At 36.2% G+C, this 23,872-nt stretch overlaps 1 protein-coding gene and 1 long non-coding RNA gene across 2 annotated transcripts; both read right to left on the reverse strand.

The window, feature by feature from the left end:
• Positions 1–3,158: 3,158 nt before the first annotated feature.
• On the reverse strand, positions 3,159–11,821 carry LOC141482945 (uncharacterized). Its single transcript, XM_074176987.1, has 2 exons — positions 11,516–11,821; positions 3,159–3,929 (listed from the first exon to the last, which is right to left on the reverse strand). The coding sequence occupies exons 1-2, from the start codon at positions 11,819–11,821 to the stop codon at positions 3,159–3,161; spliced, it is 1,077 nt and encodes a 358-aa protein (XP_074033088.1).
• A 3,462-nt stretch (positions 11,822–15,283) lies between these two features.
• LOC141482988 (uncharacterized) lies at positions 15,284–17,940 on the reverse strand. The gene is made up of 3 exons (XR_012465835.1): positions 17,108–17,940; positions 16,747–16,974; positions 15,284–15,781 (listed from the first exon to the last, which is right to left on the reverse strand). It is a non-coding gene; the product is annotated as an uncharacterized lncRNA (long non-coding RNA).
• Positions 17,941–23,872: the final 5,932 nt, after the last annotated feature.

A 23,872-nucleotide genomic window follows, 5' to 3' on the forward strand; every position in this document is an offset into this window, starting at 1 on the left:
GCCCTGAAGTAACACGCTGTCTGTTCAAGGCTAATAGGGCTTGTCTGATATCAGTGCAGATTGTTATGTTTTTGCCAGAAATTCTTTTCTTGGTTATTTCTTTTGTGGCGATTGAGATACCAGCCAGTTCTGTTTGGACCACGCTGGTATTTCTTCCCATTCCCCACTTAATCCTTAGGCTTAGTGATCTGGAGTACACTCCACATCCTGAGCCTTCTTTGGTTTTTGAGCCATCTGTATAAATCCGTATTGCATTTGTAGCATCTGACTCTGTGTTCTGCTTAATTTGTATTTTGTAGAGTTTATTAAACACAAACCTGGGTTCATTTGGATCACTTGTTGCCTGCAGCAGAGGTTGCGCAGCAAGCGCTTCCCGCCATAGGCCCAGCCTCAATTGACCCATTCCTACTTCGAGGTTTACACCAGCCGTGCGCAATCGTACCATGGCTATTAACGCAACCTCCTCAACATACAGATCCAGAGGGGACAGACCCGTGATTAATTCCATTGCAGCGGTTGGTGTTGTTCTCATGGCTCCTGTGATGTTTAAACAAGCCATTCGCTGTATTTGATATAATTTTTGGATAACCGTTGCTTGTAGAACTTTCGGTCCCCATGCAATGGCTCCATACGTTAACATAGGTCTTATTATTACAGTGTAGATCCAGGCGACTACACGGGGTGAAAGACCCCATGCTCCACCCACTGTCCTCCGACATTGCTTATAAGCCACGTATGCTCTTTTTGCTCTACTCTGTAGATGAGAGTTCCATGTTAGCTTCTTGTCGAGGATAGTACCAAGGTATTTCACCTCTTCAGAGAAGTTTAGTTTGCTTTTGAAGATTTCGGGAGGTTTTAACTTCTTTTCCTGGTGAAAAGGATCATCTCAGTCTTCTTGGGATTGATCGACAGTGAGTGTTCCTTACACCATGTTTCTATTAATTTGAGCCCATTCTGCGCTTTATCGCACAGTGTGTTTACAAATTTGCCGGTCTGCAAGATAACTATATCATCTGCGTATGCAATTGTGTAGAATCCATTTTTGTTAAGGTCATTAATTAGGGTATCCGAGACTATGTTCCAGAGAAGGGGTGATAAGACCCCTCCCTGTGGACATCCCCTCATGACCAGTCCTTTTACTGTGATGTTTTCTACATTAATACTTATTGCTCTGCTAGAGAGCATCTGGAGTATCCATTCTCCTACTACCAGGGGTACATTCCTGGAGTGTAGTTGCTGGGTAATTGTTGGAAAGGTTGTTTTATCAAACGCTCCCTCGATATCCATGAATATACCCAGGGTGGATTCTTTGTTGTCCAATGATCTCTCGATTCTGCCAACCACATGGTGAAGGGCCGAATCAGAAGACCTTCCCGGGGTATATGCATGCTGATTTGGATGAAGTGGGTTGTTAACAAGTACTTCATCTCTTATATACCGCTCACATAGCCTCTCCATGGTTTTAAAAAAAAAAACGATGTGAGACTAATTGGTCGGAATGCTTTTGGTAGGGTGTAGTCCATCCTACCTGGTATGGGTATAAATACTACTCTTACTTCTCTCCACTTACTGGCATGCCTGAAGAAGCAAAGCCTATAGCAGGGCCCTACACAAACACATACACACACGAAAATTGTAAAAACTGTAAGTAACTTGTAATAAACGATTTTCATTCATTCATTCTCCATTTACTGGGAATATACCTCAGAGCTAGAGAGGCTCTGAATATTCCAACCAGGTGTGGCATAAGAGTGTCCAGTCCCCACTGGAGTAGGGCTGGTCTTATACCGTCAGGCCCTGGTGACTTGAAGGAGGAGACGCCCAATATAGCCTATCTTATTTTATCCTCATCAATTACTGTACTAGCATATTGCCAGTCATATTGTGAGGGTGTTATTGATATATCCGTCCAGTTCGCCATTCCAGGAAAGACAGAACCTGGGAAGTGAGTTTCCATAAGAATCTCAGCACTCTCCTGGAGGTTGGCGGCTTTGTCGCCATTTTTCCTCGTCAGGATGCCGATAGTCTTATGGTGGTCATTTGAGAGTGCCTTCTGTAGCCTAGAAGCTAGTGGAAAGTCTTCGACTGCCTCACAATAGGCTCTCCAGGCTTCTCTTTGCTTTCGTCTGCAGACTTTGAGATTGGCTTGATATATAACCCAGTCCTCTTCGAGTCTTGTACGTTTTGCCTTGTTGAAGGTCGTTCTCGCTGTCTTCCTGAGGTGTTCCAATTCAGGGCACCACCATGTGTTGGTTGTGCCATGCGTTTGAACCATCCTCATCGGACAGGATTCCTTATAGGCAATGTCTATTTTGTTGTGGATAGATACTGTGTACCTTTCCAGTTCTTCATTGTTGCCAGGAGTCAGGACCTCTGTTTCCCGCAGAGCTCCTCTTAAGAGTCGATTGTAGAGAGCTACATCCGTCCTCTTCGGGTCACGGGATTTTACAGTAGTCCTGAGATCCTCGCTTACCGTATAGGTCAGCCAGCGGTGGTCTGACATAGAGATATGGTCCGAGACTTGCCAGTATTAAATTTTGTTTGATATTTCGGCTGTCGTGAGCATGATATCTATTAATGTTTGGCTACGGGCATTAATAAATGTTGGCTCCGTGCCTCTGTTCAAGATTGTTAGATCTTTCTGTATTATATATTCATATAGTGACTTACCTCAGGCGTTGATATCCTTGCTGCCCCAGCTCACGTGGTGAGAGTTTGAGTCGCAACCCAATATGAGCTCCACTCTCTGGTTGAGGCAGTGGTCCACTAGTACCTCCATTTCTCTGGTCGGTGGTAGGGTGGCTGCATCTGAAGGGAGGTACACCGATGCGATTATCAACGCCATATATTTACCTTTCCCAACTGGACATTCAACTTTGACCGCAGTGAGATCTGAGGTGCTGAATTGTGCCATCGGAAACGCTCTGTATTTTCTAGGAACGTAGACAGCCGTCCTAGGTTGTCCAGTTAAGCTACTGAAACTAGTAATTTTGGTCTTTATTATCCAGGGCTCCTGGATCAAAGCTATTGCCTCCTCCAATACATCAAGGTGGCGACATAGTGTTGCCGTTGCCGCCTTTTTGTGTTGGAGGTTGCATTGTATTATTTTTACTTTTTTTCCAACGTCTTTGTCCATGAGATAGTTGTTGGATACAAAGTTACCTTAAGAGGTCCATCTGCTCCCCTGCTAAGGGGGCCTCGCTGTTTTTGGGTGCCTCCTCCGTCAGGTCATCGACTGTCATCTGTTCAGATGCTTCGACTTCCTTTCCGGGACCCATGGTGGCCTTGGGGTCAATATCCACTTTAGGTGGTTCAACTTCCAAGGACCTAGGGTCTTCAGAGGTACCCTCTGTTTCTTTTTCTGTTGCCCTGATAGTCAGTGAGGTAAACGCGTAGCTTACCCTCATCGACTTCTTCTTTAGGACAGCCATATCATCGTCTCCGATCAGGAAGACGAAGAGGTGTCCTTGTGGGTTCATCTTAACCTCATGATGGAAGGTGCACCATCTTGCTACCTTCAGGTCAGGGTTCTGCGCCTTCAGCCGACCCAGCACCCTCTTCTTTTCACCGGATGTCGTCTTGTGGACGTCCTCCGGGATCCAGAGTGAGGCTTTGGTAAGCTTTGGGAGCTTATCCACACTGACGACCGCAAGTGATGCCTCCTCCCATGGCTTAATAGTCATTGTGGCTTCCTTCAGCCACTCTAGCGTCACGTCGTCATCGCAGACCACTCTGATTTCACCGGAGTATGTCCACGACTTGAACGTGGGCGGTTTGCTGTTGTTGCTGGAGGCGGAGAAGATGATCTTGTCCAGCTCCTCCAACAGTTGTTTTTTGATGAGACTCTCTCGTTCTGCGGTAACCTTACCGTACGGGTTAGTCTCATCTATGATGGCTACCTTGAGGTGGAAAAAACCAAGAATCCAATTCTGCTGACGACAGCAAATTTGTTACGACATTACATTTTGATTCCAGGAAATCGGCTGTGGATCCATATCTTCACCGGTAACTGGAGGTCGCATATCTTAATGAGGATCTAGAAGTGATTTCGAATTGGGGTGAAAGTAATCAGGTTCAATTCAATGCCACGAAAACCCAGGCATCGGTTTTCTCCAAAGAATTAATGTCTTCGAATCGGATATAATAATGTCAGGACCGATAATTCCGCTTTCAGCTTCGATAAGTTTGTTGGGGGTTACAATAGAGACCCATATGTCTTGGCACAATCATGTCGCTTGAATTGTAAAGGTTACTTCTAAATAGCTTGGAACATTGTTTCGAACCAGAAAACTGCACACACACACAAACTTTTGATACTTCATAAAGCTCAGATCAGACCTTCTTCGGAGTATTGTTCTCATGTATGAAGCTGAGGCTGCTGGATTCCATCCAGAGAAGAGCCATTCGCCTGATGTAGACACGATTATCAGTTGCAACCTTGATAGTATGGAACATCGAAGGTAGGTTGGTGATTCGTTTCTCTTTTATAGATTCTTTCATGGGAAGTGTTCAAGTGACTTGGCATATTTGATTCCACCAAGAGTGGATTTAGACATATTCTGTGAGGGTCTGGCACAAATATTAGATCTGATTTTTAAACCTAATATATTTTTCATAGTGGTTGGAGCTTTCAATTGTGATGCGTACAACAACTCGTCAAATTTTGTAAAAGTGAGTAACGTCTTCTCATGTTTCAATCTTTTTCATATAGTAAATTGGCCTACGATATTTTCGTTAATTTTGACAACGGTGGAGCTACTGTTGTCTTGGACAATAGTATATCTGACCATAGATATATTTTCTATGAAATTTTCCAAAAAACAACGAATCCTCCTAACACCTCATTTTCATCTTCCAGACGAATTTATGACTCTGGAGCGATATCTACTTTTGAGAAGTCACTATAGAAAAAGAAAATTGGTATGGATTATTTGATTTAGACGATACTGATAAAGTCTACAGTAATTTCTTTCAAACCTTTTTCTATCATTTCGATGTCAATTTTCCGTTACGGCGGGTGTGTTGTAAACCGGATGATAAAAAATGGGTTGATAAGGACGTGAAATCATCCAGTACGAATCTTAAAGACCTCTTTATATTAAAAAATAAGTATCTCGAGTTAGCAGATGTCTATAGAGAATCAACAAAACGCAATTTTCTGCTTTTAGAGCGGAAAAAAAACTTTATTATCAAAACAATATCACTAATTCTGACAATCCTGGTAAAACTGCCTGGAAAGTAATATCTGAATTGAATAATAGACATAAAAATGAACAAAAAATATCACAATTTGTCACAATCATAAGAGAGTCGAAGATCCGGACATTGTATCCAACCTTTTCAATTTTTTTTTCAAAAATGCTCCACTGGAACTCAGAAATAAACTTTCTGTTTCTAATAAAACTAACGTAATGCATGAAATTCAAACTCATACTTTTTTCTTGAGGCCGTACTGCTAGTTTTATTGAGGAACAAGCTCAAAAATAAATCTTCGTCAGGGCCCGATGAAGTTCCTATATTCATTCTGAGAACAATTGTTAGCATTGTGATTGAGCCTTTAACATTTTTGGTGAATCTCTCTTTCAAAACCGGCAAATTTCCTTCTGATCTCAAAATCGGGAAAGTTATACCTGTATATAATAAAAATGCCCAGAAAACTTGGAAAATTATAGACCTATTACAATTTCCAGCAGCTTCTCAAAAGTTTTCGAATATTGTTATTTAGAAAGACTCATTGCCTTTTTGAATGAATTTAACATTTTAACTAGCAGCCAACACGGTTTTCGAAGAGAAAAATCAACTACAATTGCTATTAATCACTATTTAAACGATCTACTAGACCGCATTGATCGAAGAAAGATTCCTTACGGCATTTTCTGTTACCTGAGTCGAGCTTTCGACTGTGTTGATCATGATATTCTCATATCGAAGTTATACAATTATGGTATTAGAGGTGTTTGTCTCAGTTGTATTGAGTATTTCATTAAATACCGTTCACAGTTTGTCAGTTTGAAATATTTTAGTAACAACTCGCTTCAGGATATCAAATCTTCTGAGGTTCGAATTGATATGGGTGTCCCGCAGGGCTCTGTTTTAGGCCCGGTTCTCTTCATTTCATACATTAATGAAATAACGAAATCGTTTCCAAACGTAGGACCTACAATTTATGCTGATGATACCTCTTTACTTATATCTCACAATAATCCCGATACCTTAAAAGAAACTTGTGAATCTACCTTGAAATAACTAGTTGCTTGGTTTAATGAAATTCATGTGTATTTCAACGCTGAAAAAACAAATTTGATACTGTTCCACCCAACAAAAAAGGAACATGAAAATTTAGATATATTCCTGAATAACACCCAGTTATCCGTCCATGAAGACTGTAAATTTCTCGGTATTTTCATTGACTCCCGCTTGGACTGGAAAGAACACTATCAGTTTTTGTCCTCTAAGCTCTTATCGATCTACTAAATGTTTAGACATCTTAAACACGTATTGACTCCATAGCAACTGATAAATTTATATTATGCACAAGTGGAAGGCCGGCTCAGGTATGGAACGTGTTTCCAGAAAGTTTTTATTTCTCAAAAAAAATCATAAGATGTATAGCTGGTGTCAAAAGTGACTACTCATGTCGTAATCTCTTAAAAAATTACAGCATTCTCACCTGTACGGGTCTGTATGTGTTTGAAATTTGTGTATTCGTTTTCAAAAATAAGCATTCTTCTTTATGCAGTGGAGACTTCCACTCTTATAACACCCTTCGTAACAATGATCTGCTACTGCCACTGTCCAGAGTTAATGTTACATAAAAATATCCAGGTAGAATCGGAGTGAAAATTTTCAATAAATTACCTGATACCCTCAAAGGTCCGGAGAATACATTAAAAAAATATTTAAAACTTTATTTAGTTGAAAAATGTTTATACTCCATGAATGAATACTTCCAAACAACTAAGCAACCATGTACCTGATTAATCATCTTATGTGTGATAATTTATATTCACCTATATTTGTATATACTATATTATATGTACTCTTTATATATCAATTTTAACCTGACTCTGTACTGTACATACGTACCTATATATTTCATTGTATCTTATCTACCTGACTGTTCTCATACAATTTTATATTGTGGCAAATAAATAAAATTGATTTGATTTGATTCATTTAATGGAGATTCAAGAGTGCCGTAGATCGAGTGTTTTCGTCGAAATATTTTACTTAGAATATATCCAAATTTTCAAAATTCCACTAACAATAACATAACCTTACCAATAAAATGTATCGAAAAGAGTACACTTTCAACTGCTGCTTGAATTGAAAATCGGTCACCTAAGAATATTTTATCTCCCTATACCAGGTGACCCGGAACCAATTTACCCCCCTGTATCTTCGTTGTTATTTTATATGAATATTTCAAATTTGGTACCTAGATTTGATTTTATGAATGTACAATTTAGCAAATATCAAACCAAATGTCACCGATACTTTCATTCAGGTTTTATAAATTTCTGTGGGAAAATAGCATGTCAGAATGTAGCTATTCTTCTTCGCAAGAATGCCTTTATAGCCTTCAGAAAAGACATGACCTGAATTCGCGTCAATTAGACCAATAATAAGGTCAATGATTTTTATGAACATTGAAACACTTGTTTACTTGCTGACCTATTTATTATGCCTTTTGGTTTGCATTGAATAACATATTCAGTATTCTTATTAGTAAATGGAGTATTTATGTTAAGTTTCTAAAAATAGTTCTTTATGATTTTGGAGAGTTTTTCCTAATAGCTTATCCATAAGGTTATAAATATTGTACATACAATAATGAAAAAAAGTTTGAAAAAAATGCGATCAAATGGAGTTTGAGACGGAGTTTCGCGAAATCAGTCGAGAGCTGAAAGTGATGTCTCCATTTATTGTAGAAGTTTCACTTTGTTATTGAATTGATAAATATTGATGAATATTATACAGCAGATATTCATGAGTGGAATATGTGTACAGGGTGTTTCAAATTCGAACCTCACCATTGGAATCTCGGAAACTATGAGAGATACGAAGATGGTGTGTGGGAAGAATTTGATGCTTCACGTCAAGAGGTTGCACGTTGGGAGAAAGAGGTAGTTCAAAATTGCCTTGCAGAAGGAATCGACATGAGAGACATGAGAGATCCATTAGTCTATTATAACAGAACTATAAAACCCAAAAACGAATTCTTCATATTGTTTTTCAAGATTACATTCCAATTTATCATGATGGTAGTTGATTGTTGATTCAGATACAATTTAACAGAAGCATCAATGCTAAATATATAAATAATTTTAGTCCGAAGCAGAAAAGAGGAAACAACTCTATATATGGCAAACGTATTCGGTGTTATTGATTGATTCAATGGGACCATCTTTTTTTCTGATGGAGAAATTAACTTTTTTCAAGGAACTTTTATTTTCGCTTGACACTTTCTTCTTATCAACAACTTATCTCCATATAAAATAACAAAAACCCAAACTTGATATAAATTTCACATAACAACATAATAATATCTAATACAGAGTATTTCAAAACTTAACATTCTCCCCCTGTATTTATTCGAAAGGATGAGACATAAATACTCATCTAATTTTCTTACATTTCTAATAAATTTAAAAGACATAATTTAGCTACAGGTCTGCGATAAATACTCCTCTGAACCTGTACGTCCACAACTCGTACTCTTCCGTCTTCCTGGATAAACTTCCACTATTTTACCTACAGGCCAGTTATTTCTCGGAAGCTTATTATCCATCACCACCACTATGTCATTTTTCTTCAGGTTGGCTTTCTCTTCAAACTATTTGAACCTCTCGATGAGAGTTGGCAGATATTTTTGAACCCATCTGCTCCAAAAACATTCGGACAATTGCTGTGCAAAGTACCATTGCTTTCTCAAATTTTTTTTGGTAAAATCAACAACGATAGGTGGCTTGGCAATACTTAATGATCCTATCAGAAAATGATAAGGTGTGAGGCTTTCATTATCTTCTTGATTGGAGGAAACATATGTGAGAGGTCAACTATTGACTGTATGCTCAGCTTCGGCTAGTGAAGTTTGGAGTACTTCTTGTCGTGGAGCCTTTTCCTTTAAAGTGACTCGTAGTGCGTTTTTAACGGACCTTACCATTTGTTCCCAGGCTCCTCCAAAGTGATTACTTGCTGGAGAAGTAAATTTCCAATTAATTTCTTATGCTACTAAACTTTTGTTCATTAAATCTTCATTCAAATTATTTATAGCTTCTTTCAATTCCTTGTGTGCTGAGGTTAAATTAGTACCATTGTCACTCCATATAACTTCGGGTTGTCCTCTTCTCGAAATGAATCTTCTTATTGACAAGATTACTGAATCGGTGGATAAAGAATCTGCTAATTTGAGATGAATTGCTCGAATCGACAGGCACGTAAAAATAACCTCATATCGCTTTTCTCTTCTTCGACCAGTGGTAACCATCATGGGACCGAAATAATCCATACCTACAAAACTAAATGGTCTTGGTGGTCTTGTTAATCTTATTTTTGGAATCTGTCCCATCTCCGGTATTTGTGGTTTTGCACATTCAATTTCACACAAATTACATAATCTTAAAATTCTTGAGGTTAATTTCCTAGCTTGCAAAATCCAAAATTTCTGTCCAAATTCATTTAATGTTAATTGTAGTCCAGCATGACCATTTTCCCTATGATAATAGGCAACTAAAAGTTTGCTAAAATGATAGCAATTGCACAAAATTATTGGACGTTTTGTTTCATAAGAAAGTTCAGGTGAATAATCAATTCTACCCCTTAAGCAAATGACCTCATCTTCAATGCAAGGTGATAATTTAAATAACTTACTACTTTTGAGTACCTCGTTTGTCTTTTTCAATGATTTCACTTCCTCTGAGAAGCAATTCTCCTGAACCTTCATGCACCAAACTCTCTCCGCTTTCTGAAGTTCTTGCCATGTGAGTTTCTGTTTCTCCAAATCTCTTCCTTTTTCCTTCATGTTTTCGATAAATCGAAACATATAGGCTGTAACTCGAAGCAACTTGTTATAATCTGAACATTTTGTAAAATCAGATAAATAATCAATTTCAACTTGAGAAGTGTGCAATAAAATGAAATCTTGCTTTAACTCTGATTTCTTAATTTCTTCGGTAGAAATGCATGATACATCCTTGTCTGATTTTGGCCAGAGTTCTTCATTAAGATACAAGAACTTTGGACCCTGAAACCAACTATCTTCTATATTCAAATTTGTTTTCTTGGTGCTTCTGGTGGCTTCGTATGCTACATTCATACTGGAAGGTACCCAATGCCAATCAGAGATGTTTTCCTGAATTTTTTCCACTCTATGTGCAACGAAAGTCAACTATTTTTGAATCTGACCAGAAAAATGTTTTATTGATTTCAAGTAAGTGTTCCTTCTTGATGTGTCTTGCTAAACGAGAACCCATCACCGCTGCTTGAAGTTCCAGACGTGGTATTGTCAATGGCTTTATTGGGGAAACTTGTGTTCTCGACATTACCAAGGACACTTTTGTGATATCTGCAATGTGAATTCTGAAATATCCTACTGCACAAAATGCCTGCTCACTGGCATCACAAAATATATGTAATTGCAAAGAAGTATTTTGGATTATTTCAAAGCTATAACATCTTGGTATTTTCAATTGTTCAATTCGTTTTAAATCACTGATCCATTCTAATAATAATAATAATAGTTTATTAACCGTTTGTTGGTACATTAGGTACATATGGTAAGTCAATATTATATTATAATTTCTTACAGTAAAAAATAAAAAAAATAAAAAATAAACGGACATATGTATAAATAAACCAAATCTTTCAATTCGTACATATGAATTGGAGCGTCAGTATATATAAAAAAACAAACAATCAATATCGTTTACCATTTAAAAACTTAACAGTAATGTAAAATCTGCGTTTATCAAATTATCATTTATAAACTCTTGGTAACTATAATAGCACTTTCTAAGTAAAAAATTTTTAATTTTGTTTTGAAATACCTTATCATCGGCAATTTGTTTCAGCTGATTTGGTAACTTATTGTAAGAACTGATTACATTGTACCGTGGGGAGTTCTCATATAATGAGGTTCTGTGCTGTAGAATTTTTAAAGAAGCTCCATGCCGTGTATTATGTTCGTGCTCAGATCCATTTGTCGCAAGAACCGATAAGTTATGTCTTGCGAACAAAACACATTTTAAAATATAAATAGATATGAGGGATAAAAAATTTTTTCTATAAAAATGGGCCGACAACTATCCCTGAAATTCAAATTAAATATAAGTCTAAGGATTCTTTTCTGAGGCACAAAAACTCTATTAAAGTCTCTTGCTCTTCCCCAAGCCATGATATTTAAACTAAGTCGAGAGTGAACCATTGCGTAGTAGATATTTAGTAAGCCTGCTTTATCTAAACTGGGCTTCATCTGCCGTATAGCATAAAAAGCTTTGTTCAGATTTGCACATACATGATTGATTTGTTTTGCCCAATTTAGGTTGGCGTCAAGATGAATACCCAAGAATTTAACTTCTGTGGACGTGTGCAAGTCTTCAATGTCGATAACGTTGTGGGGTCGCCATTTCCTGTAAAATTTCACAGCCACTGACTTCGAGGTGTTAGGGATTAGTTTGTTTCTCTGACACCAGGAGCTGAAATCATCGATCACGGTCTTCATGTTGAAAGCAAGTTGTTCAACAGTTGAACCTGATACGGTAATGGCATCGGCATCATCGGCAAACATTGTAACATAACCTGTTGTTATATGTTGCGGCATGTCGTTAACATATAGGAGAAAGAGTAGTGGCCCGATAACAGATCCTTGAGGTATACCAAGTTTTACGGCATGAGAATCAGAAAGTACATTATTACAAGAGACATACATAGTTCTTCCCGTCATGTAGGATTTGATCCAATTCATGATGTTAGATGAGAAATTACATTGTCTTATTTTTTTCGAAAGAAATTCTACGCACACCGTATCGAATGCCTTCGATAGGTCAAAGAATAGTGATAAGACGTAGTTATTTTTATCAATCTGAGTGTAAATGTAATCGAGAAGATGGTAGGAAGCTGTTTCAATGGATCTCTTTTTAACCCTTTGAGTGGCAAATTGGTAATTCTCAATTTCTTCATAATTCATTGGTTGGTAACCCTTTCAAATGAGTATGTGAGGAACATCAAATAAAATTTAATTTTTTTCATTTATTCCCACCCCTAAAAAATTGGTGGTATAGCATGGATACCACTATCACTCGCGGCATACCACCTTTCCGCAATAAATGTTAAATTTGTGAATGAATAAGGTTTTATTTTCACAAAAAGCTCAGATTAAAATCGTATATATCAATTTCAGGAAGAATGGTAACGCATAAAGCAGTTTTCCCCTTCTGTTCCCCCCAGACACAATGGTAGCTTGCAAACGGTACACATCCAACAGGTACGTTTTTGTTTGACTTTGGAGCTGCAATGGGCACATCGGCGTTTCGTTATTCTCACTGGCATATGTGCAGCTTTATCAGTTCGTAGCTCCATTGGAATGAAAGGTGTATGGCAACGTCTTGGTATCGGATGAAATTTCTTTCCTCGCGGATTGGTCCTTCCATTGAATTCCTTCGATTGAATAATATAGAGGCATTACTCATGCTGACATCGACGAAATGCCAAAATAGCCGTAACCACCATCTACGACTTTTTCTATCAATGGCATAATAAGATTTGAACATATCACTGAGATCTACAGCACCCATGTGTTTGTTGTAATCCTTGACAATTTGTGGGCATGCAACTTCGATTTGTTCTCCTGTTCGCGTCTTTCTTGTGACTGTTGATGAAACAGTACCATCGTGACAGTTTGACAGGCTTTTTGTCTTGCCATTGACAAAACAAAGACCTTCGTGCTTGTATGATGAAAGAGCTACGCTAGATCTTCTTTCGGAATTATTCAGAATTTTTCTTGGTAAACCTTTGCGATTTGATCCTATGGTACCACAAGCATATATTCCATCGTTCAAAAGATTTACCGTCAATGGAATACTAGAAAAAAAAATATCAAAATAGATGAAGTAATTTTTTCCAACTAAATCTCTAGTCAAGTCGGTTACAACTCGTTCACCTAAATTTAGTTCTGGATTACTACCAATTTTTCCTGTGTACACTTGGAATTGACAGACATAGCCATATTCGTCAGCTCGGACCCAAATTTTAAATCCTCGTTTGATGGCTTTCAATGGAACATATTGTTTCAATACCGAACAGACTTTGAATTTGACCATACTTTCATCTATACTATGATGACGCGTAGGTCTGTATGTTGATTTGAATGTTTCGGAAAGCGTATCCAGCACAGGTCTGATCTTATACAATTTATCGTAGTTATCATCACCCCGTCTTGGCATCATATGGTTGTCATTTGCATGAATATGGGAAAGCAGCCAGCTGAAACGCTTCAAAGGAAGAAATGAACTTATATATTCATCTCTCAATTGAATGTTACTACTCCAATAATCTTTATAAGAAGGTTTCTTCGTGATACCCATCATTATATTAGCGACTATGAATTTTTTCATTTCTGTGATATTCGTTGGCTGGAATGGTTTTTCAGCTTGGGTTGAAAATAAGTTTGTCTGAAACACTAAATGTTCGAATACAGTATCTGGAAAAACACTGAGAAAATGGTCACAAGGTGTCAATACATTATCATCCAATATTGGCCCTGTAGTTTTCGTGAAATCTTAGATTGTTTTTCTTTTCCTCCCAAATCCCATCCAACCGTTTTTTCATCTCTGATAATGGATCGTTTGAGTCTGACTCTGAAGATCCATCATCTTCCCGTTCGAGTAGTTCAAACTCATGTTATTCCTCAGAACCATCATTCGACCTATTCATATTACCAATATTCAAAAGAGAACAATCGCCATTTTCCGTTATCACAGATGTTAGATCGATCATTGGTCTCAAGTAATGGAGATTTGCTTATTTTTTGTACGTCTTTCAGATCGATACCAGTTTCGCTCTGAAAACATTTCACCGGAGCCAACTCTGTGTAAGTCAGGTCTCTGAACCCGAAGGTAATTCAAATCCTTCCATAATTTCGTCATATGAAAAATTTTGAATATCTTTGATAGATAAAACAGTATTTCTTCTAATTTTCTTAATTTTCATTGCTAACTATGATTCACTCTGAAAACGAGAAAAAAATAATAATTCAGAAAGAACCAACTTTTCCGTGATGAACATATCGAAAGCAATCATATGGTATAGGTATAGGCAAATTAGGTGCAGTGGTAACTTTAGGTACCACTTTCTAGATGGTCACAAAAAATAGACTGAATTGTAAATTACGATTCACTCATATCATAGTAAGTAGACTATGATAACACAAATTATATCCTCGAATTTCACTTACCTGCAAAAACAAATCCTAACACAAAACTTATAAATATGAATTTATGCGCGAAAATACCGTCTAACCTCACTTCCCTTCTTTCAAGTTGTACGAAAGAAATGTTTACAGTCCGAATTATCTCGAACAAAAAATATTTCGATACGAATACATGCTTGAGATCACAATTGAACTGGTTGCAAAACAATACCACTACCGCGGAAATAGTAAATAAATTCGAAAAAGGAGGTACCTAATAGATACCACGACAACCCAAAGGGTTAACAAAACCGTGCTGAGAAGTTGAAAGTATGTTGTTGCTTTCCAAGTAATCGGTTATTCTATTTACTATTATCTTTTCTATTAATTTGGATAAAGAACAGAGCAGCGATATTTGCCTGTAATTGTCAATTTCATTTAAATTGCCTTTTTTGTGGAGAGGAATCACAAGTGCCTTTTTAAAAACATCAGGAAAGATTCCTTGCACCAGAGACTGATCTATAAGAAAAGTTAGTGGTTCAATAATAACGGGAAATATATGTTTGATAGTAATAATAGAGATTTCGTCCATACCGGAAGATGATTTGTTCTTCATTTCAAATAAGGTTTTTGATATTTCGTATTTGGTGATGGGTGGCGATTTAAATGGACATTTGATATTGATTTCCTTAGCGAGGGTGCATGGAAGGACCATGTTCTGTCCTAAGTGATTTGACATAGCTATTTCTGCTGCATTGGAGAAATGATCGGCAAACACTTCTGCAGTCACAGTTGTGTCAGATATAAGACAATTATTTGTTGTTGGGTTACTATTTTTTCTTCCTAATCCATAATTTATTATGTTCCATGTTTAGTCCTGTAATATGTATGTTTTGCCAATTTAACTTTGTACCTATGTGCCCTCGTATTGTTTTCATAACATTCCCAAAGGACGCCATTTTCCTGATGAGTGGCATTTTTCATGTAATTCAATAGGAATTTTTTCATACCAATTTAAACCGCTTTTCCATAATTTTTGTATCAATATTTTTCCCTTAATTACGTAATGTCTCACTAAACCTAGAGGATCATAAAGTTACGTCACTACTTTCAACATATCTCTTTTTGTAGGATGAATCTTACCAGTCAAAATATCTTTATTAACTTTGTGAAAATTTAATGAAAAAATTAAAACATCTTCTTTGGGCATCTACTTCATTCCTAAAACTCTCTGTGAACCGTTGTCATCCAGTATTTTATCTTTCCCCCTAAGTGACTCTGAAATTTTCCTTGTTACTTGCGTGATTATTTCTTCTGCTCTCAAATCTTCCTGGCTGAGTACTTTTCTATTGAAGACTTTCACACCAAAAGACTCTGTGGAAAAGAAACTTTGAACTTCTTCATGCAATTGCTTATCAAAACTCTCTTGATGACGAATATGTAATACTATAGTATCATCTACTCTGTTTCTAAATTTACGTAGATTCCCATGTACGACCCAACCCAATTTAGTTTTAGATAAAGCTGGAGAATTCGTAGGACCCTCAATTATTTCACGACTTGCAATTAATTCCCAGTTATCCTGACCAATCAGCAGTTTTGGCTGTACATTATGCATATTTTCAAAATCTACCCTCCTGAGGTGAGTCCATTTGTTTTTCATTTTCCTACCATCAATTATTTGTAGAGGCAATTCCATATTTTTCAAAGTATATACATTTTCTATATTGAAAAAATTACTTTTATCCTTGTCAGAAATTTCGAAACTAACTTTCCTAGAATTTACTTTTTTGCATGATTCTATATCTGTCCATTTTAAGCCTAAAGTTGTTTCTTCACCCTGTATATTCAAGTCATTTGCTAAATCCTCATCTATCAGAGTCACTGTAGAAGCTTCATCAAATGAGGCATAAATTTTCATCTCTTTTTCTTGAGTCCTTATTATAACGGGAGCTATTCTAAGCAGAATTTCAGAATTAAATGATTGAGAGGTATGAGCTACAATTTCCTGAGAAATGATATCACTTGATTCAACATTTTTCTCTGAAGATTCATTATGAAGTATTTTATGGTGCAATTTTTCGCAATTGTTGATTCTACATTTCCTTTTGAACCGACAATTTTTGATTCTGTGGTTATTTTTCAAGCAAGAAAAGCATATATCATTTGTTTTAACAAAACTCCATTTTTCAGAAACTGGCAAGTTCAAAAATTTCGAACACTTTTCTAATGTATGTTCTTCTTTGCAAAATAAACACTTTACTGAGGAAATTCGAGAATTCTGAGAAGTTACTGAAGTGGATTTATATCTTTATTTAGGATTTGATTGGAAGTCTTACCTACATTCACAATTGATTGAATATCGCTGGCAGCTTCTGCCTTTCCCCAAATCCAATTCTTGAAGTCCACCAAAGTATTTTAACCTCTTGCCTTTGCTGCTTTTTCTCCCCAGGACATTTGCATTGAAAATGATAACTTTTGTATCATTTCATCAAGTAACTGCGAACAGCTCAAATAATTCGTCATTTCCATAGCTTCAAGTGTAACGACCAAATTGGAAACCTCATCTGCAATATGATTAAAACTCTTATAGTCGTTGTTTTTAATAACTGCCAAATTCTTCGCTTTATTGACTAAACTTCTAACTATTAGGTCTGATCTACCAAATTTACTTATCAAAATGTCAATAACTGTACTCACCGATGAAGCGGTAAACCTTCAACACACCTACGAGCATCACCTTTCAATGCCTTACGTAGTCTACACATGTTTTCTTCACTTGACAAACCTAACATTTTTGTCGTGGAAATATACTGTTGGTGGCCACTCTGTTATTTCACCGCTGAATATGGGTAAATCTTTTTCAATTACCTGCCTTGCTAAAAGCATTTTAATTTCAAGACCTGTTACACTTTTATTACTTGATATATCTAAATTAACATCATTTTTCGGTTGAACTATGTGACACTGACATTGACTATGACATGAATGTGACATTTTTGAAGACTTTTTATCTGATTTTTCATCAGAAAATCGATCAACTCTCACTTTGTTTCTAAGCCAATCACCTACCTTTTCATAAGAATCTTGAGAAGACAATTCTTTTCTGTCTTTAAACTGCATATCATCACTTACTGCGTCATATTGTTCTTCTAATTTTGCCTGTTCTAAAGCCAACCTATCCTCTATCAGCTTTTTTTCCATTTCCATCTGCTTATTTAATATTCTCGCCAACTCTTCATTAGCTTTCGATTGCGCTTCAAACCTTTTTCTTTGATACTTGCATTGGATACTACTGACTGCTCACGATGACTCTTGGTGGACTGTACATTTGATTTCCTGCTTGATTGACCCAGCTTGGTAGAAGATATCTTGTTTTCCTCGTCACCTCGCTTGGATTCGTTAATGGGAACCTCGGTCTTGGATTTCAGAGCTTGACTTTCACTTCTTGTTTCCATATTGCTTACTCCGTAGGCTCAAGGACCAGCACACTGTTTAGTTTTACCTGTAAATACGTAGTCAGCGATCCGGCTCGAAGGACCAGCACAATGTTTAGTTTTACCTGTAAATACGTAGTCAGTTATCCAGTCGAAAGGCCAGTACAATGTTTAGCTTTTTTTCTGATGGAGAAATTGGGAAAAAATGATATTTTTATCTTTTTTCAAGGAACTTTTATTTTCGCTTGACACTTTCTTCTTATCAACAACTTATCTCCATGTAAAATAACAAAAACCCAAACTGGATATAAATTTCGCATAACAACATAATAATATCTAATACAGAGTTTTTCAAAACTTAACACATCTCTAGGAAGTTACTCTTGAAGATTACATAGAGAACTGAGGCTACAGGTGTTTGACAGTCCCTGGATAAATGCAATATTTCAATTTGGGATAAGGTCAATTTATCAGTGATTGAAATCAACATTAAAAAAAGAAAAAACTTCATCATCATTTTCAAGAACAACCATATGTAAAATTTACTTATAACAATATATGAGGTATATAAATAAATTGAATTTCAAAATATATAATTTTGAACATTCAATATTTTGGCGAATGTAGAGGGTTCACAAGCAATCACCATTTCATGAATGACAATGATGAATTGGGAAGTTGTATTCACTTTGTATCTATTGTGTAATGCATTCACGATGTATTCAAGAAATATACCATTCCCCTAATTCAAATGAGAGAATTAATACGTTGAAATTTCAGTACAATTGATAGTATTAGAGTAATAACTCAAAATTTTGGTGAATGCTCAGGGTTCAAAGCTCTCGATTTTGTATAAAACTGTATTTGTACGAGAAGTATCATTATCAATGAAATTGCTCTCAGTCAACAAATTTATTACTTATAGAAGATGTAATATGCAGAGAGAACAGAAGTAATGTATCCTCTTCTTTGATTGGCGACTTGTTTATTTTGCGGAAATTCATTTTCACTGATAGTGGAACTATCGTAGAAAATAGAGACGAAAGTGTGTTTTTATAGTGTATCATCAATGTATCCTCTATACTTGTACATGCAAGTGATCTATTTCAAATTTTATTGCGATAATTGTGAAAGTGGAGTTGATTTCAATATTACTTTCGACGCAGAAATTAATGTATTGAAGGATTCAAAATCAAGTGAGAATGAGACACTCAATAATTTCCAACCCCCAGCAAGAGAATAAACCAAATAAAAAAAAAAATTGTACAAAAATAAAACATACTCTCCATATGAACTACTTTACCGAAGTTGAAGTAAGTCGAATAGATGAATAGAACTGGACGATACTTGATGAAAATCCATATTGACACTCATTAATACAGTTTATTGTATGATTTTCTCTATATAGGGTTTTACAAATACCGCGACACGTGTTTCGCTATATAATAGCTTTCTCAAGTGTAAAATAATCACACTCAAGCGTAAAATAATTAGGCTTGAGAAAGCTATTGTAAAGCAAAACACGTGTCGTGGTTTTTGTAAAACCCTTCATAGTGAAAATCATACAATAAATAAATTAAAGAGTCGAATTGTTGATATTTTTAACTACAAGTTTCAATAAAATAATTGAAATTTTGTTGCTCTTCGAAGCGAATTTTAGAAACGAAGCGTTATGTTATGGCGGGTTGGGTGTCCTTGTTCATCTTTTACTGCCTGAACTACTGTGCATGCTCTTTTTGGTGAGTGCATTGGCTTGGGATGTGGGGTTGAACAAACCGGCGATCGGATGCCTGATTCCACGTAGCCCCGTTGGATACTGGAATGACAGAATCACTTGTGGTTCTGTTATTCCCTGACTAAATGGCATCCCAACGATGGCTCAATCCTAAGGTGTGTGTATCAGTGACGAGTGGATGAATGACTGAGCCTATCAGCTGTCTCTATACGGAACCTTCGAGATACCGGGCGCCGCCCTCTCGTCGTAGCGTCGCCTTGTCACGGTAATGTGGGGCTCTGCCGTGATTGACCGTCTTTCCCTAGCTATTAGTGTGACTTTTATGGATAGAGTAAACTTAAAAATTCTTTCTGACGCTGAGTCTACAGAGGAGATGGATGTCGAGCTTACGACTCCAACTGACCTCCTTGTAAATTTAAATCAGGAGCGATAGCTTCTCACCTCTCCAACTCCTGATCCAATAACTGAACCTAAAAAAAGATTTGGTGGTGCAGCCAGGAAACGACTGGGTCGTCTCCTCAAGAGCGGGGTACCTTATAAAACCGCCTTGCACCAAATTCTTGAGCGGCGTACGCAGAATCTGTCTCAGGTGGAGGAAGAAACCTCCCATGAGCAGGTTAGCAAATGTTTGCGCTCAAGTGATGATTCACCAAAACCAGAGGCGAAAAAGCCCTGCACGGTTGAATCTAAGGCATCGTCAGGTGTAGCTGATGTGCGAAAACCCTTATATGAGAAGGTTGTCGCGGGTATCAAGGTGAGAATCTTGCACCTTGATTATCAGACTACGTCATTAACGATGAAACAGCAGAGCACATACTTTGTGCCTGCCCTGCTGGGGACCGAATCATATTTTCAGAGTTCGGCAGAGCCGTATTATTACTATCTGACCTGAAATATCACTCACCATACAAACTGATCGGCTTCGTTAAGAAGCTGGGTATATTTGGTCGAGTGTGAATAGGTGTGAGCCACAATAAACCCTTGCGGGTTGCGGTGGAGGGTTGAATAGACCCACTCACTTTCGACCTAACCTAACATAACCTATGTTAAAGCACTTTCAAATTATATATCACAATATCCCCCTTAGGTGTGTATTCTACCACCAAGATATTCATTTTCGAAATTTTGTATGAGAACTAGTTTCTTTATTCTGGTAATTTTAAGGAATATGTTAGCAAAATTCACCACTACTCGACAAAAGACATAGTGTATATAGTATATAAGTTTATAGATGCAGGTTGTCTAGTACCATATTCTGTATGCCATATGAAGGTTTTGCTGAATGTATAATGGACTACTACATTAAAAAGACTCCAGAATTTCTGAGCTATTTCTATGAAAATATATTGAAACTAGTGTTTTATTATTTGTATGTATTCTCCTAGGATTGAATAATATATATATATATATATATATATATATATATATATATATATATATATATATATATATATATATATATATATATATATATATAATAAATAGACGAGTACTTCTTGATCATTCCCATACTGATTTCAATTTTAGAGCCATCGGTAGACAGCTGTTTCAGCCTATTGGGCATCGTCAGTACCGGGCAGGCGGTCCTCGCCTGCCCGGTACTGCCACTTATGTTTCGCTGCGTAAACGCAATTTTGATTTTCATGGAATTATTTTCCAGCAGCTTGACTGTATTAACCTTTCTAGATTTTATATATATATATATATATATATATATATATATATATATATATATATATATATATATATAAGTATGTCCATTCATTCAATTGAGTGCAAGCAGTATTCATCCGGCACCCGTTACATTTAATACATTTAAAAAATGATGAGATGGCGGGAGGAAGAATTCTTTTCTTTCTCGGCAGATGTACATAAATAGTAAATTATCCGTCTCGACGGCGCGTCCTATTTTTCAGAAGTGTGTTAATGAAAATCTAAGTAAGTCAAGGCGAAGGCTGCAATTAAAAATCGATCCCGACACTCTCTCAAGTCTGGCAGTCTTTTCACTCTCTTTCCTTTTATACTTTACTTTCCCTTTCTCGCCCGCTGGTAAATAAGAGCGCATTCAACAGATTGCTGCTCATCAGCATTTTATTATTTTTAGAAGGAACTTCTTTAGCGCTCGAGAACTTCAAATGAATAATGCATCATTTATAGAGTTCACTGAGCTGAGTTTGTTTTCCGCTTTTGAAACTTTTCTCGGCATTCATTTCCACGCTCCGTTTATGAGTAGTTCAAGGTTAATTCTTTTCCTTGAGATAGGTCATTGAAATTTTGAATCTTTCAGCGGAAGTTTCATCTGAAGAATTTGGAAATGAAGTTGAAACAACTTCTAAATTGAGATTTTTCGATCTTGTGTATTTCTTTAATTTTCTATAATTTGCAGCAATATGAAATTTCACATGGAAAATTATATTCTATATCCGGTTGAAGCCTTACAGTTTTCTATTGTGAGTTTTACAAGGTGTGAATAGATAATCGGTTAAATATGGTGAAAGATGACCAATTAGAAAAAAAATGAGAAAGTGCTTTTTTATGTTTTCTGTAGGGGCTTTATTTTTCAAAATAGCAAAAAAGTACATTCATGTATGTTCTTGTTTTTTTTTTTATTTATTTATTTCATTTCCAGTGGAATACAAAACGAGATAAACCTGAAGAGGGTATTCACAAATGATGAGTTGAAAATAACAGTAAATGATTTGATTGTATTACATATATATATATGCGAAATAGTGTTATGAATTACAATAGATAGAGATGAAAATGATGATTATATGAACATTTAAGTGAAGTGGTGAAGGTGACGAGAGGATTAGAAAAGATGTCGATTTCTATTGATTTGGATATAGAGGTGTATGATTTATAACACTTTTTTAGGGGAGAATTCAAATACTAATTAGTTTTACTTCGATTTGTTTGGAATGAATATTCTTTTAGTATGTATTATATAGAGGTACAATAATCAAAAGTTGGTTAAATATAGAGCTGCTGTCAAAACAATTATTTATAATTTTATATAGGAACTTGATCAGCTGTTTGAAGTCTATCTGCCAATGATATAATAATAATAAATCGGCTTTGTTGATAATACAAAAAAAACAATACAAAGATACATTTGAACTCAGTTTACCTACACCCAGGATGAACATCAAGAAGAAGAAGAAGACCAAGAAAAAGAAGAATACCAAGAAGAAGAACGACAAGAAGAAGTATTTGAAGGTTATGACTCAGATGAATAGATTTTTACATTTTTTTAATTTCAATCGCTTTTATAATTTCTAACCCTTCCTAATATATTTTATTATGCAAGTTTGCAATTTGACACAATCATAACAGACATGTAGAATAGGCCTACTGGGGAAACTACGTTGAAAAAACGCGCTAAGTACACCACCTCATAGGTGCCGTGGAAACGTGTGCATATAATGACGATTACAACTTTTACAACTTTTTGACTCGTCGTATCTCAGAAACGGTGGCTCTAAGAAAAAAAAGGGTTGATACATTTTTTGTAGAGACTTTTATGATCTACAATTTTTATCTGAAGTTATTTCATGATAAAACTTACCGTTTTTCTGAAAATCGCGAAAAACCAATTTTTTTTCGAGATTTTTGACCTTTGACCGTGAATAATTTTTTTTCCAGACATCGCAATCATTCGGAATTTCAAGATCTCATTCTTAACTATGTTTTGAACAATTACACGTGTTTGCAGCTTGTTGTAAATTTATGTACCTTCCAATGTCTAGATTGACCGAATTATTGAGTTTTCTTCATCTTTTCTGTTCAAAGTTTCATCACTAGGTACAGAAAAATTGTTAGTTTCTTTTTTTTTCCCAGTCTCATGCACAACCAGACTCTCTTATTTCGAGCTCTTTAAGTTCTTGGGCATTGTAAGATACACCTCCGATGGTTAAGTTCGTGATTTCTGATAGTGGCTTCAAGATTCTGTTCCCTTGCTCTTTTCAGATGAAATTTCAAAACAGACTGCTGTTCTCTATCTTCAGGACATAAATCATTTGCGATAGCGAATTGGGATCCTTTCAACTTATGAATGTTTGGAAAATCAAAGATTTCTTCAGAATGAAAGGAACTCTATTATAATGGAGTGCTTTTCTGATTTCCCAGCAACAAATATATGGTTAATATCAGCCTCAGAAAGGTTCAAGTCTAGTGCCTTGTTCAACTGCGACAATGTACTTTCTATTAAGGAATCCTTTTCTATATCGAGACAAAAAACTGAAATATTATTTTTTCTCAATTTTCTTTGCATCCAAAGGTTTTGTCGTATCA

The sequence above is a fragment of the Leptinotarsa decemlineata genome, unplaced genomic scaffold, assembly GCF_025532065.1.
Source record: "Leptinotarsa decemlineata unplaced genomic scaffold, Ldec_3_MD MMD2_tig00002159_RagTag_RagTag, whole genome shotgun sequence".
Classification (NCBI taxonomy): domain Eukaryota; kingdom Metazoa; phylum Arthropoda; class Insecta; order Coleoptera; family Chrysomelidae; genus Leptinotarsa; species Leptinotarsa decemlineata.